The sequence below is a fragment of the Enoplosus armatus genome, chromosome 12 (genome assembly GCF_043641665.1).
Source record: "Enoplosus armatus isolate fEnoArm2 chromosome 12, fEnoArm2.hap1, whole genome shotgun sequence".
NCBI lineage: Eukaryota > Metazoa > Chordata > Actinopteri > Centrarchiformes > Enoplosidae > Enoplosus > Enoplosus armatus.
In genome coordinates, this window is record NC_092191.1 from 12,545,379 (window position 1) to 12,560,798 (window position 15,420).

At 41.7% G+C, this 15,420-nt stretch overlaps 2 protein-coding genes across 2 annotated transcripts; one reads left to right on the forward strand and one right to left on the reverse strand.

Annotated features, from left to right (window-relative positions):
• The first annotated feature begins 4,249 nt into the window (after positions 1–4,249).
• hps1 (HPS1 biogenesis of lysosomal organelles complex 3 subunit 1) lies at positions 4,250–12,091 on the forward strand. The gene is made up of 18 exons (XM_070915949.1): positions 4,250–4,376; positions 5,497–5,683; positions 5,769–5,903; positions 6,265–6,407; positions 6,499–6,607; positions 7,446–7,606; positions 7,756–7,858; positions 7,948–8,032; positions 8,410–8,465; positions 8,568–8,735; positions 8,935–9,114; positions 9,592–9,668; positions 9,763–9,900; positions 10,018–10,083; positions 10,304–10,448; positions 11,011–11,124; positions 11,256–11,338; positions 11,420–12,091. Exons 2-18 carry the CDS (start codon positions 5,567–5,569, stop codon positions 11,580–11,582), a joined length of 2,043 nt encoding a protein of 680 aa, XP_070772050.1. The 5' UTR covers positions 4,250–4,376; positions 5,497–5,566; the 3' UTR covers positions 11,583–12,091.
• A 314-nt stretch (positions 12,092–12,405) lies between these two features.
• On the reverse strand, positions 12,406–14,444 carry st3gal7 (ST3 beta-galactoside alpha-2,3-sialyltransferase 7). The gene is made up of 7 exons (XM_070916127.1): positions 14,290–14,444; positions 14,079–14,205; positions 13,650–13,987; positions 13,362–13,548; positions 13,073–13,213; positions 12,594–12,743; positions 12,406–12,492 (listed from the first exon to the last, which is right to left on the reverse strand). Exons 1-7 carry the CDS (start codon positions 14,436–14,438, stop codon positions 12,406–12,408), a joined length of 1,179 nt encoding a protein of 392 aa, XP_070772228.1. The 5' UTR covers positions 14,439–14,444.
• Positions 14,445–15,420: the final 976 nt, after the last annotated feature.

Sequence of the window (15,420 nt, forward strand, 5' to 3'; positions counted from 1 at the left end):
ATTCCTCAACTGCTACAGGACTTGTATGGACAGTGATTGTTTTGTGCCTTTTCTGAAACTTTATGAAGTTTGTGTTTTGTAGTTACAAAAATGCAATATCAAAAAAGTCCACATTTTTTGACTTTGACTCGGTGAAGCTATACTTTCAAACTGAGGGTTTGTTATCTGTGCGTCTGCCAAGAGAGTCTTTTTTTTCCTAATCCCTCTCTGACCGACAGACAAAAAAGTATGAGAGAAAACTCTGAACAGGCAGCGTTTCTGAAGTATACACAAGTCAGCTTCAGTTTGACTTGATCCTTTCCACAAAGAGAAAACGCCGTGGTGTGTGTAAGGTCATGCCTGGACTAAGTGCTGTGTGTGTGTGTGTGTGTGTGTGTGTGTGTGTGTGTGTGTGTGTTTTATTGATAAAGCTACTGATGTGTCTGTCTGTTTGACATGCCTCTGAGAGTATACGTTTCTTCCCTTGCCATATCAAGTGGCTTAAAAGGAAAATGTGTTTCTTTTAAAGGCTGTTTTTATGTTTTGTGTATCGTTGCTTTTCTGCTGCAGGTTTTAATCAGTTTTAATCAGTTTAACTGCAGAGTACGATAGCCAGGATGTGTTGCTGGTGCTGTTTTGCAGCGAGGCATAGCTGAAGAACAATGTGAACCCATCCATAACATCTGTCCTCACAATGCCTGCATCCACACAAAATCTGGATTTTACTTTAGATTAAAAAAAATCTAAAATACCAGTTTTTCAGGAGTATTTGAACCTATCTCACTATCTTCAGTGTGATCTCATGTTTTATAATCCTCTTATGCTGCTAGGGTTGTTTTGTACTAAATATACTTTATATATTTTACATAATTTTGTACAGATTTACTGTCATATATTATTAGATGATGTATTGTACATAAAAAAGAGTGATGAAAATAAGTGATTTAAGCTTGATATGTTTACTTACATAAAGTACACACCTAATTTATATGATTAAATACTTTGCTTTTTTTTATATTTCTATTACAAAAGACTCAGTTATGTCCATGGTACCAATGCCTCAACTCTGAAGAAAAATAAAACATAATTTTAAGAATGTATTCATTGAATAACGGGGTGAAGATGCAAATGTCCATCTTACCTTTTTGGTGGTTTATGATTTATAACCCATGTTTCACATGTGCATTTATTTTATTACATCATATTTGAACCATCTTATTTAAAGATGGGCTTGTTATTTTCTAGACTAAAACCACAGAGCATGCTCTGAACTGACATGAATAAGAACAAAGATAACATTTCGAGATTCTTACATGGTGGAATATATAAGGAGCAGGTTCAGTGCCTGAACATATTAAATATAAAGAATATTTGTCCTATTTGTGTTTATAGTTAATGTAGAGGTGTTCATATTTCTTTTGGAGAGCATTATTTTAATATGTAAAGTGTGCCTATATATTATTTTTTGTTAAAAAAAAGTTTACATTGATAATAAACACCTACAAATACCTAAGAAGTTGTATTTATTCTGTATATTCTTCATTAAAAATGACAAATTCCTCATGCCACAATCTGCACTACAGCAAGGAATACATTCCCATTCAGGTTTTAGTTTGTCAGCAGATCAGACTTCATTAAACTTTGCAGATATGATTTAATAACTGCACTGGAGCACAAAGAAAAGCAGAAATACCCTCGTGCAGAAAGAAGCTATCTATAAAAACAGCATCCTTGAACAAAAGTACCAGAGTATTAAAGTTACTATTGTTGGTGCACTCACTCACTCACTCTTACAAACACATACTGTTACATGTGGTCCCAGATGTGGAAGCAGCTGGAGCGAGGCTTTGTAGTGGGGAGACTGCTGTCTTGTCACTGCATGAGGCAGCTGCTGATGGGAAACATGAAGCCAGGACGGGCTAAACCTCCAGACCTCAGCTTTGGCCCTGACAGACTAAACCCCTGCTAATGCATAGACAACTGGGATCATATAGAAGGGAGATGAAGGACTGTGGTTCGATCTTGTGTGCCCTTTGACTGAAGTGCTTGTAGTTTAGGTGTCTTCAGTTTCTCCCAGACAACACAGCACATGGACAAACTGATTTCTACAGAAAGCAAGACAGGCTTAAACTGTACTGAAGTTTCATGGCAGTGAGTCATTAACACTGGCAGCCCTTCAAGAGCCGTGATCCAAAGCATGTACCTTTAATTATATTTTTGTTTTAATTTCCATTCGTGGGAAATGGGCTTTTGCTTTTATGTGAGTAGCAGAAATGTTTGGTCTCAGAAATGAACTTCAGGAACAGTCTCGTTTCGCATGTGGTTCATTTCAAACAGGCAAACATTGTTGACATGTAAGAATCAAACCAGACTCGTTAACACCTGGTCCATTTAATCAGGGGCCTTGTGAGGGAACAATATTATTCATTTTACTGTGAGGGCCGTACATATATGTATATGTACATTTAGATGAATATGTAGACATGCTTTATTTTTAAAGCACATACAAACCTTGAAAAACAGAGAGTGAGAGAGCAGACACGCTAAAGTGCAAAAATAAGTAGCTTTCTCAAGAATATTGCTTGAAATCGTTTTTTAGTTTCATTTGAAAATGTTCTCAGATCAGCTTTAAGTTTGATGCATGCATCAGAAAATGTAACTGTGTGCCTGGACAAAACATAATCGAATTCATTTCTGGTTTGAAACTGGAACTTAATAAAATCAAAAGTATGTTTGTTGAGTAAACTGACCTCTGACCTGTAAGCGATGGATTACCAATAACTGACCAAAGCGATATCAGTCAATGAGGACTTAGTGAACTTCCTGACATTCAGACCTGGATCTTATCAGGCCAATCCATGGAAGTGGTTTTGTTTGGGAAACGTTGGTTCATATAAACCTGTACCTTGTGATAACAACTGCTGAGCGTCACTTCCTCTGACAAAATCTAATTGTGTTGTGATTTAGGAGGACTGCGGCGTGTCTGGCCACTTCTGCGTGACAGTGCCTCCTTAGTGGAGGTAACTGTTCCCCCGGCCTGCCTAACACTGTTTACACTCGGTGATCCATTTTGAGACATGCAAGGCCCCCTCGCCCTGTTAGCATACACCGAGGATTTCACCATGTTTACTCTGTATATACAGGAGTCAGCTTAAATAAGACTTCCATGAATGCTGGATCCCCAGAAAACTGATGGACTAGATTAGACTTTTGGCCCACAATGTGGAACTCTTGGCATTTTGGACCATTTTGACCCAAGCAAGGTTAATAAAATATAAATATTTATGCTACTATGAGGTTCTTTGCTCCGCTCAGAAGCCAAGCACACAATCTGCGCTGAATATAATGATACAACACAGATTTGTTGTAGCCATCAAAAACATTCTCTGAGAAACAGCCTGGTGTTTGGTGAGTGTGTGTATAAGAAGCATATATGTAATGTGTGTGTCTCCTACAAGTTGTTCCCTTGATGAAAAATCTGTAATATTTGTATAGGAACACATACGGGAGGCTAGATAATATTTAGTTTATAGCTTCTCTTAACTGAGATAACATTGTTTTTCTACCCATGGCGGTGCTCTAATATTTTGCTTTGCTGTGTTTACTTGTCCTTATTATTAGGTGACTTTAAAAACACCAGATGTCTATACATTTGTGAACTGAGTGCTGGAACAAGTATTCAGGTCCATGTATGTTATAGGAAAGCTTTTTTTTTTTTTTTTTTAATGTAATTCATAACTTCTCTTTATTGATCAGACTTGCATTTATGTTCATGTCAAAAACATCCAGCCCACAGGCCTCACTCTCCATATTAATGTGATCTTCATATTGTGATTGATTGTATTTCTCTTGTTCCTGTGTGTGTGTGTGTGTGTGTGTGTGTAGTAATAAATATTATTAGAAAATGTATATTTGATCAGTAGAAGTGTTTTAAGATTTGTCCCTGTTTTTCTTAGAGATTTGCTCTACATGGCAAACTACGCTGCATTCCACAAATACCAAACTATTGTGTGCAGCAGCCTCTCAGTCACGTGGCCCCCTTCAGGCAGCAGCACATGACTCCCTCCCCGATCATCAGGCTCCTCGCGGGGGCAACAACCCGCTGACATTTGCAGCCATTTACCGCAAACACTTACCCAGGAGCGGTCTTCACAGGGACGCTCCTCGGTGGCCTGACAGCTCTATCTGTTTCCAGATCAGCACAAACTTCCTGCCTGCGAAGCCCTGCTGATGTCACATGACTCAGCGGTGCTTCTCTCGTGCGGAAGGAAGCAGGTTGGGTTGAGGCAGCAGCAGCAGCAGCAGCCGAGATGAAAACGTCCGCCAGCTGCACGGAACACTGACGAGGGCTGACGTTTTGGACAGATGCTGCGATCGTCCTGCGCAGAGGACTCAGAGTGAGTTGTGGAGACGTGAACTTTAACTGTGTCTGTTTGTCCGTCTGCATCGAGGAAGTTAAAAGTTTGGAAAGAGGAAAGAAGTTAAGGCTTTGGGTAAAACGCGGGGTGTCATTTACGGATCGGACCAGCTTCAGATGATACAAATAATCAGTTGTTGAGCTTTTGCATCAGCTGTGACCCACATATGGTAACATAGCACATGTACCTGTGTAGAGCTCAGTGTACCAAATGATCAGCAGCACTGGGTTCATTTCAAGAGGATTTCTCTACATGCTGGCTCACATTCACACGATCAAATGCATTTGTAAAGTCTGTGTGCACAACTTAGATGGCAGCTAGCAATGTTAAGGAAGTGTAATCACAACGCAGCCTGTTTTATGATGGTGGAAGTTGCCCAGAAAGATTTTACATTTGGATTTCTTTAGTTGAAACACCTTTTACAAGTTGACCTTTCTGTGGTCTCAGTACAGTCGATACAAAGCGTTGTTAAGAAGTAGTGAAAGTAAAATCCTCTGTTTAGACACGTTGAGATTCAAACAGAATAAAGGATTGTAGATTTAGTATAATCAATACTGCACGTTTACTTTAAAGCACAGTCACACATTTTATCAACAAGTTAAAGCTGATCTCACTAGATCTCCAAAGACGACCAGCAGCACCAAGTCACCTTCTGCTGGGACGACAGTGGATTCTTCTATCTGCTTTGACTGATAGCGTCCCTCCCCCCCCTTTTTTTTGATCTCTCACTCTCACCAGAGGTTGTCATTGATAGAATATCAGCTCGCAGATACTGTTTATTTTAGGTCAAAAGGCAGTGGAGTGTGGGAAAAAGTTCCCCCTTGCTCTCACTTTCTCCATGTGTTCATAACCAGGCCTGTGTGAAAACAATGTTCTTGACAACTCTTGGCTAAACTTGAGTGCTATTTCAACATTTTATCAGATAGAGCTGTAGTTCCTTTCTGCCCTCACTTTCAAAGATTTTAACACTCTCTTCTTCTTTTTGGACACGCGCCAGCCGTGACTAGTAACATGCCAGACCTCTATGCTTTACAAAATCCCTCCCCTAGACTCTGTTTTATGTCTCCTGCCTCAGTACTTTGAAGCCTTTTCTTCCCAGCATGATGCATGTGGAGTGGTCGGAGTAAATAGGACACCACAGTGAAGCAGGACAGGCGTCTGTGGTCCAGATGAAGTGCTTGCTGATTGCCAGTGAGAGCGCAGAGGTCCTCTTCCACTGGACTGACACTGAGTTTCAGCAGAGTATCCAGGAGCAGTATGGGGCGTCTCAAGAGGAGGGCCAGGGGGTAAGGAGGCAGAAATTCAACAGATACTGCGCATAACCGACTTCCTGTAGCTTCATTTCTAACTGTTCTTTGTTTTAATGTTCAGCTTCCGGCCTTTGAGGACAGCATCAGCACCCTGTTTGCTCCCATTATTATCTCCTGCAGCACCATGGTGTACAGGCTGGGTGACGGCTACACCTCCTTCACCACAGAAAACAACCATATCTACGTCCTTCACCAGGTAGCGCCTGCCTTCCAAAGTAAAAGATGTGATCTTGTTCTTATACCTCCTTTGACCTTCTTTTGAAATGCCTTCATGTGTAAAGCAGCTTCCTGCATTCTTGAACTTCGCCTTGCCGGTAATAGCGCTGTGACCTAAATGCAGGCCTCTCTTACAGTGAAGCGCCATGTTTGTCATGTGAGTCTTGTTAAGGAATCAAACCAGACTTTGTCCTCCTGCAGCACATGATACAATTATCGAGTCTAGTTTAATACTAGACTACTTAATACTAGAGTCTAGTATAGTTTAATACAGCCATCTTCACTTTATTCATCTGCATGGGGCAGTACAAGCTAATCAGGTCATTTTATGTCCTTCTCAGTTTGATGAGTGTCTCTACATTGCTGTGAATGGAGATGGCGATGAGGGAGAGGATGATCTGAGGAGGAAGATCTATGTGATGAAGAAGATGATTGAGGTCCGGTTTGGCATGGTCACCCTCAGCAGTAACCTCCTCAGAAAAGAGTGAGACATTTTGTGTGTTCCCTCGAGATACTGGACGTGTTATTTTAATGTGGCATCTGGTTGATCTGTGAACTGCGCTGTTTGTCACCAGGCTGCGTCCTCAGGACACGGAGCAGAGAGCGAGACTGTGGAAGCATCTGCAGAGCCTGCTGGAGACCTACAGCCACCTCCGAGACAACGACCAGAGCTTCTTAGTGGAGGTGCAGTGTGCTGCTGCTTCGTACAGCAAATCTTCAAGGCTTCTTTTTCTTTACAACCTGATTGTGCAGACTTTTGCCACCTTGATGCAGATTCAGGCTCTTTGTCCGCACTGGAGTCCTGTATGCAATAAAGCCAAGCCGGAGATCTTATTGAGCTGTCAGTGTTGTGTTATGACGTGTCTGTGACTTATTGAATTATTATTCACATTTGTAATGTTAAGTGTCTTTTTGCTGAACAATATATTTGTGTCTTTGTTTCCATCAACTGACACTGACTGAGATGCCCCTCCTCACAGTTTTTGGGCATTGACGAACAGTTTAATGTTTTATTATTTATTTTTTCAAGTCACATTATTTGTTAGTTAATCTCTGACTATATATATTTGGTGCATTGCTACATCTATAATAAAAAAAATGTAACCACTAGATGGCAGAAACAGCTAGAAAGCCAGCATTTTCTTACTGTTAATAACATGTTTAATTGGGTGCCTATATTATTTTGGTGGGCTCCCTATACCTTTTTTATGTGTTGAACTATGTATCCTAAAATGTAAACATGGTCCTATTTGTTTTAGAGGTTTTCTTACACTTTTCCTAGTAACAAGATGAATTTAGGTCGGATTCTCATTCAAAGCTGTATTTTCAGAATGTCCAGTCAAAATACTTTGTAGGTTAGATTAATGAATCATAAAAAAAACTTGCCATGCCAGCTATCCTTCAGCGTTCTTTCTCATTAGAGACACCGGTCAGTTCATAGTCTAAAACATCTGAAAAGCCAGTGTGTACATGCTTGTTATTATCGCTCACACGCTCTCATGTCTCCTCCTCCCTCCGTCAGGCAGTGGAGAGGCTGATCCACCCCACACTGTGCGAGCAGTGCATCGAGTTCCTGGAACGCCGTTTAGTTCAGCAGCTCAACAGCAGCGTGGAGAGAGCAGGAGAGGAGGTGCTGCATGCTTTCATCCTGGTTCACACCAAACTGCTCGCCTTCTACTCCAGGTTCAGATAAACCCCAAATATTTATTCCACGACATGCACTATTTCTTATCCGTAACTTCTAAGTCAAGAGTGAAGAGGCTTTATTTTAATCCATTGAAGATTTTTATATAAAGTATGCCGTCCCTTTGCTCCTCCTCCGCTCATTTCAGCCGCAATGCGAGCACACTCGCCACCTCAGACCTCCTGACCCTCATCATTATGGCGCAGAATATGTATCCTAGCAACGTAGACGTGGATGACCCGGGTCCTGAGGTAGAAAACACTGACAGCCGCTCACACAGCACCACTGTAAAAATGTTGGTCACCTTGTTTCTGATTGATAATTGACTGTTTCTGTGAAGGATGTTGAGAGTACATCCGGTTCTGGTCCTGAAAGTTTTTACACCCCAGAGCCCTCCCCTACAGACAGGGACTCAAGCAGTTCAGGTGGGTCGAGTAGTAGAGTCTGTGTATTCATATTTATTCATATATTCATTTTTTTCTATCTATGTGTCCTGCTTATTGAAACCACAGTATAGACTGATTGTCCAAGACGAAGCTTTGTTTTCACAGACAGCACATGTTCAACACAGAAACATACTGATATACACAATACGTGAAATATACATCCACGCATATACATTTAAGTCCCTGCCTGTATCCCAGCCCATGCTTATATACACATGTATGCACTCACACAGATGAGTCTGGATCAATACGACAGTTTGTTCACAGCAGAAGGAACAAAAAACGTCCTGTATCTCAATAACAATGTTACACTTTCGAAACAAACAACAGTGTTTTGCATTTTTGTGTGTCACCAGACAAGCCAGTGAGAGGAAGTACTCCTGTGTTTGAGTTTGTGGACCCAGACATCCAGGTGAGAGTGTATTTCTGTGTCTGTTCCTAATAGTTCATCCTGATTTATAATATTCTGAGCAAAATAAACTGATTGTTTTGGTTGCAATGGGACAATTTTCAGATGGCAGAGGACAGCTTGCAGACTCTGGAAGTTCCTCCACCTGACCCTTCAACCCCGCGCAGAGTCTTCTTAGAGGTCTCACTCAAAGAGGGGCTGTATCCCATGATGCCTCACTCCATGTACTGTCTGCCACTGTGGCCTGGCATCACACTAGTGCTGCTAACTAAGGTTTGTGGATGCCAACACACATTCCTTATTTTGTACAGGCAGTTTCTCTGTCTTATCATGTTGTGGCCAGTAGAGGGCACACTTGTGACACATTGTGGGCTTATTTAACCAACTGCAATTGTATACAGTGTTCTCAATATCTAAACACACACTTTCGCCCTTGTTGAACCACTTAAGCATCGATATTTATCTCTGTTAGATTCCCACCAATGCAGTGGCTATGTCAGTGTATAAGTTTTTGGAGGCCTTCGCCAAGCTGGAGAAGCGTTTAAGTGAAGGCCAAGAAGGTTCTGCTGCTACTAGAGGCCAGCCGACGATACACGACGTCCGCAGCAAACTGGACAAATTCATTAAAGCCCTGGGGCCGAGTGAGATTCAGGTATGTGTTGAATATCAAAACTATGCATCATACACATGTCCAACTATTAAATTCAGCTTTTACATCTCACCAATACGTGCCTAAAACCCTAAAATAATAAGTAAAATAATAATAATACGTGAATTTCTCTTGTAAACTAAGAAGTAGAACTAAGAATAATTTACTTTAAAATATCATTATTTTTCTATCATAGCCTGTAAAACTGAACTGTCAACCTTCCTTTAATCCCCCATTTGTTATCACAAACCAGGAAACAGTTTATAATTCAATACAAATTCAGGGCCTGCTGTGAAACAACACACTTAACGTCTTCCGAACTCTTCCTCTTTTCTCTTATCATACACTGAGGAACTTCCTTAAAAATGTTATACTAAGTTATAATACTAAATTATCTTTAGTTGGAAGAGTTTTTTTTGTTACCACCATCTGAACTTGAATTGATCTGCTTTTGTTCTTCTGCTTTTGTCCTCCATCCAGTCTGCACAGTTACAAAATGTCTGGACAGATTTCAAGAACCGAGCCTTCGCCAGAGGAGGACCTGGGTTCAACAGAGAGTAAGTCTGCTGCAGCCCTCTGCTGGCCAAACTGCATCATAGCAAAGCTGTTGGGATGATCCTTTGAATGATAATGCCCATGTTTTTGTTTTAGTCTTATCCTGGCGTGTAAGAATATGAAGACCCAGCTGTGTGGAATTTACCGACAGTGTTTTCTCATCGACTCTGGACCCGCCGACATTCCTCGACATCTCTCCCCCGGTCTGCAGGAACGAGCCCAGACCATGGTGCAGTGTGTATCAGTCCGCGGAACGTCTTTTTGAACTATTTTTTTAACTAAGACAGTCCACGATGGCATCCTTCATTTCTCTCTTTTTCTTTCGGTTCTTCCCTTTCCTGTCTCTCCCAGAGAGAAACTGATGGACTGGAAGGACTTCCTGTTGGTGAAAAGCAAGAGGAATATCACCATGGTGTCATATCCTGTTAGCAGAATAATTCTGCTCCCTGTGATGCCATGTTGTGTGTTTGTATGTGTGTGTGTGATTTCTGAGCACTGCACAAAACTAAATTTAGAATATTTCTGGAAGAGCATGCATATTATAGGGGTCTTAACAACATGCATACGCCTAGAAAACCTTTTAAAATATAAAACACTGTTATCCTGAGTGTACTGTCCTTGACCCAGTTAATCTCACTTACCTGGAGGATTTCCCGGGCCTCATCCATTTTATCTGCGTGGACCGATCCACCGGCCAAATGATTGCCCCGTCGCTCAACATCACAGAACGCACCACGTCTGAGCTGGGGAAGGGACCAGTGGCTCAGTTCATCAAAAGCAAGGTGAAGTGCGGGTCTTAAAATGAATTAGTGTGGCATTAAATTGCTGATTGATAGATCAAGAGCACACCAGAAACTGTTCAGCTAAGTCATTTAAGCCTCATTTTTGTCTATTGCTGCTTTCAGTGTAAAGAACCTGTCATGTTTAATTGTTGAATTATTAAATTAGATTAATAATTTAACATATTGCCACTTTCATCTGTAGAATTCTTAAAATATAGCACAGAGGTTATAGAATATGGCCAAATACAAGACTACATTTTTTGCTAATATAATTTTTTTTGCTTAAAAAAATAGTTCGACATTTTGGCAAATATGCTTATTTGTTTTATTGCCGAGAATTAAATGAGAAGATAATTTTTACATTTCACTTTTTGTACAGATTAAACAAACATCATGTTTATTAGTGAGCTTTATAGGCGCTGATAGGTGGGTTTTGTTACCTTTTGAGGAGAGAACTCTCTGCAACAAAGCGAATAAGAATATTTCCCAAAATGTTGAACTATTCCCTTAAAATGCGCTAATGCTAATGTAAATGCTTTCTCTTCACTAATCGGCACTGAAGGTGTGGAGTCTGGTCAGCACAACGAGGCGCTACCTCCAGAAAGGTTACTCCACTGTCACATTGCGGGATGGAGACTTCTACTTCTGCTACTTCCTCTGGTTTGAAAATGAAACGGTAAGTTACTGGCATGTCATGTTTTAGTATCCAGCAATAAAAGGAAATCGATTTAGTACCCTGGAATATTGTAAAGTAAAGTAAAAAAAAACAACTTTTTTCTCATGTAATGCGTTTATCTAATCAATCAGGGCTACAAGTTGGATGCAGGGGACATTCCCATCCTACCTGATGACTCTGCCCCCATTGGGATGCTTGCCTGGGACTACTACAGGTAAATAACTGCGCATGACTAAAATAGACGTGATTAATCCAAAAGAGTGCTGCTGACTATAGAAAGTGATGTGTCCAGCAGGAAGCTGCTGCGGTACTACAGTAAGAATCACCAGGGCGAGGTGGTGAAGTGCTACGAGCTGCTGACAGTTCACCTTGGGGTCATCCCCACCGAGATCATCCTCCAGCACTGCAGGCAGCTGGCAAGCAAACTGTGGGAGCCCTCGCGCAATCCACTGCTGTAGACACACCCACACACTGAGTCACAGTCGCCAACACGTTTGTTGTATTGCCAAAAAAACGAAACATTCTCTCATTATCTCTCTACATATAAACTGTGTCCAGTGCCTGTGTGTCATGCTCCCATAATGTTCAATGTGTATAAGGTTATTTATTAGAAGTGCTTACTTTTATGATTAGCACAATCAAACACCATTGTGCAGTTATGCACTGTTGTGTCTTGTATGAAGAATATTGACAATATCCCTCCCTCACTTTTGTAGATTGTAATATATTTTTGAATACTCATTTATGACCCGTTTCCTATTTATTAGAAATACTGTATTTGGTTACGTTGTATGTTTGTTTTCACTTTCTAAAATTTGCAGCTGATTGCTTTTTATAAACAGATACTGTTTTGCCTTTACTACTGCTAGTGTCATAACCTGTATGAATGAAATATGCAACAGTGATTACTGTATGTCTCTATTCATATGGATGTTTTTTTGGAGACAATAAATGTCAGTAGTCTTCACATTCACTTTTTTATTCAGTAGCACATGATTACTATACTTGTAATCTATCTGATGATGTAATAGGTTCATTGAATTTAAATGAGGTATGCTTAAGTTACTCTCTACAATCACGAGTCTTGTCAAACCCTTAGAGTTTCATTTGCTCACTCGTCAGCCAACCCTGGAGACTGGGGGCATTTTAAAGGTCAGTCCACTCCACGCTGTATAGGATTCCTCCAGCAGGGCACAGTCATGGAGGCCCCCGTACAGGCTCACAGTGAGAGGGAGGAGTGTATGTAGAGTTTAGTGTATTATCAGTCTCTGCACCGCCTCGTCACAGAGCTCCGGTGAGGTCAGTCACAGCTCCTGCAGCCACCAGGTCCCTCAAGAAGAGTTTCTCAGCGCTGATGTCGTGTACCACCTCGATGATGATAATAAAATGAGCCATAAATAAATGTCAAAACATGAGGCTTACGAGCCTTAAAAATGTGTTCCACTGTTTGGTTATCAATGTAAACTTACTTGAGCCTTCATTGCGCCCATGCGTATGGTCTCATAGTAGTGAAGCCTGGCACCTGGGTGCTGCATATCATACCCAAACCCTGCCAGGCTCACTTGGTCACACAGCTGCAAAGCCATGACAACCGCACTGGCACCTAGCGTTGGCACCATCTACTTGAGGAGAGGAAATGCTCTTTGATCTTTTTCTTCAACCAGTATGAGCACCAACTACCCAGCAGCACTTTGTTCTATAAGAAATCCCCTTTTAAAAGGGAGCATGTTAGCCTCTTGAACCCAAGGTTGAGCGTGCTCATCTTTCATTCCCTTAAATCCTAGATTTATAGCAAAATCCATACATTTCTGCCTGGCATATATGATTCAGGGAGGTCTCTTTGCATGCAGTATTGTATGAAAACATAACAAAGCATGTATCACAGGATGTTTCACAACATGTCATAAGGGAATTAAATATAGAATATACATGTTGTGTAAGAACTCACGTTTCTCTGTTTCAGAGCATATTTCTGCAGGACTCGTCCTGTCTTGTGAATAATCTCCGGGTGGAGGATTCTGAAGTTCTCTGGTTTCAGGGGAATATCATCCACCACCTCCCTCCAGAACCATAGTTTGGACCAGAAGCTCTATTTAAAACAACACAGGAGGTGTAGAGCATGTGAGGCAGTGAGTGTGATGATGTGATAGCAGCGTTGCTGCATGAGTTGCTGTGACACTCATGGCTTATGTAATACACCATTTCTGTGTGCAATGTTTCCTGTGATGTAGGCTTACTAGAGGCTTTTTGGTGATGATAGAAGTGAGCCAGTACAGATCCAGGCTCTTAAAGACCACCAGAACAACCATGGTGGTGTTTTTGTACTCGTTTGCGGAGTTAGGTGCTCCCTCTGGGTAAACCAGACGGATGGTGGTGCGGGAACCAGCATCTCTCTCAAAGTCAGACACTGGAGCGTTATTCAGCCTGGTAACAGAGATGAAAATGCATCTATAAAACTGACTGTTTTGTTGATGCTGTGTATTTTCTTCATGCCATTTCCCTTAACCTATCCGTCTGACACTGACCTGATAATGATGTCATACTGATCTATATGGGATCCAAGATGGCTCCCATGAAGAACCCCTCCACTGCCCACCACCACGCATCGCCTGCAGCTGCCTTCTCTCCTAAGTGATGGAGGCAGGCCTGGCTGAGGCAAAGAGGCAAGAGCCAGGGCCAGATGCTCTTCACTGCCCTGGAGTCCCAGAGGAGGGGACAGGTCCCAGCGCACAGGCCTGTCCTGCTGCACAAATACAGGGATGTCTAGGAGGCTTGCAGAACAGGGCAGGGGCTTGAGGTGGTTCAGACCCCAATGAGGCTGACAGGGGCCTGACAGCAGGGAGGCTGACCGATTTAGTAAGGCCTGAAGAGAGGGGCAAACACAGAGGGACGCTTGGTAAGAGTGAGGAAATGATCCAAAATGCTGTGTATACGTAAATAAAGTGTATACATACCAGATCTTTGGGATGCTGGTTGTCATCGCTGAGAGTTGCCACCTTATCCAAGGGGAAATATGCAGGAATAAGAACAGCAGAGTAGCATCCGATCAGCAGCACCAGACTGAAGGCGAAGTTCTCCCTCCTGTACAGCAGAGAAAAACAGAACTTGCTTTGTAGCATTGAATAACAGCTCCACAAAACAAATACAGTACCTGCAGAGATGTACCTGCTGGGGAAAAAATCCTTGGAGTCAGTCTTTGTGACCACTCGCTGCCTGTGAAAGACAGGCGTTGGTGTTGCAGCCTCCGCAGCCTCAGGCAGCAGTGGAGAGCCATCGTCTGGGTCCTCTACACTCAAGTGATTCAGCGTCACCATGGCACCTGTTCTTCCCCCTGAAAAAAAACACACACACACACACATTGTTGAAGTCACAGTAGTGATTATGATCTAAACCATTCCATGACAAAACTGTCATCAACTAATATTGCTTCTCTCTAAAAGTAAAGACAAACTTTCTCAATAACAACATAGTATTTACAGAGTTACATGTTACCTATTTCACTACAAAAGGTCAACAAACACTATCTTTTGAAATTGTTTCTACCCACCAAATCATCAAGAGGAACATGAATTTCAGTAATATGAACAATAAAACTCACAGCCAGTCTAGGTGAGATGCAAGTTTCCAGTTGTTGTGTGCTGTGCAACTAAAATGGCGGCTCCTGCTTCCTACTCCACTGAACTCTTCCCTCAATAACGGTTAACCATTAACATGTCACGCAGTCACACTCAGGAGGCAGGAGTGTGTAGCAGTGTGTGGTTGAAGGTTTGATGCACTGAAAAAAGAATTGGTAGGTTGGTTGATTTGTATATCTACTGTACATATCAGTGTTTGGTCTGATATATCTATAAAATGGTTTACTTTAATGGAAAAGTTCCCAAGCGGAGCCTGGACAGTGATTGATTGTTGGTGTGCTATCAGACAAATATTTACAAGGTATCACTTGACAGTAATGAAACCTTTATGAATAACATAATCCCCCAAAACAGTGTGTTTATGAGGTTTGTGCTCCTGTGAAAGAGAAGTACACACTATTGCAGCAACAGGAGTGAGTAAAACCAGGAGCTTGTGGTATGAATGTATCCTCAGCTCATGACCTGGGTACGACATGCCTGAAGGGCTGCACGTACTTGTACATGAATGTGTGTGTGTGTGTGCATGACAGAGGGGGAAAGAGGTAGAGGCAAAGAGAGAGGGAGGGTGTAGGGCTGGCAAGTACACAAACATAAATGCATACACACACCAAAGTGCACACACACCTGTTTGTTGGGGTAACACAATGTCCCACCATGAACC

Excerpts from the sequence above, each read along its gene's own strand:
- hps1 (XM_070915949.1), top strand. The coding sequence starts at position 5,567 with ATGAAGTGCTTGCTGATTGCCAGTGAGAGCGCAGAGGTCCTCTTCCAC. Across the intron at positions 5,904-6,264 it reads ATATCTACGTCCTTCACCAG|TTTGATGAGTGTCTCTACAT; the intron begins GTAGCGCCTGCC and ends TGTCCTTCTCAG. Across the intron at positions 11,125-11,255 it reads TCTGGTTTGAAAATGAAACG|GGCTACAAGTTGGATGCAGG; the intron begins GTAAGTTACTGG and ends CTAATCAATCAG.
- st3gal7 (XM_070916127.1), bottom strand. The coding sequence starts at position 14,438 with ATGGTGACGCTGAATCACTTGAGTGTAGAGGACCCAGACGATGGCTCT. Across the intron at positions 12,744-13,072 it reads ATGCTCTGAAACAGAGAAAC|ATGGTGCCAACGCTAGGTGC; the intron begins GTGAGTTCTTAC and ends CTCCTCAAGTAG. Across the intron at positions 12,493-12,593 it reads TGGGCGCAATGAAGGCTCAA|GTGGTACACGACATCAGCGC; the intron begins GTAAGTTTACAT and ends ATCATCATCGAG.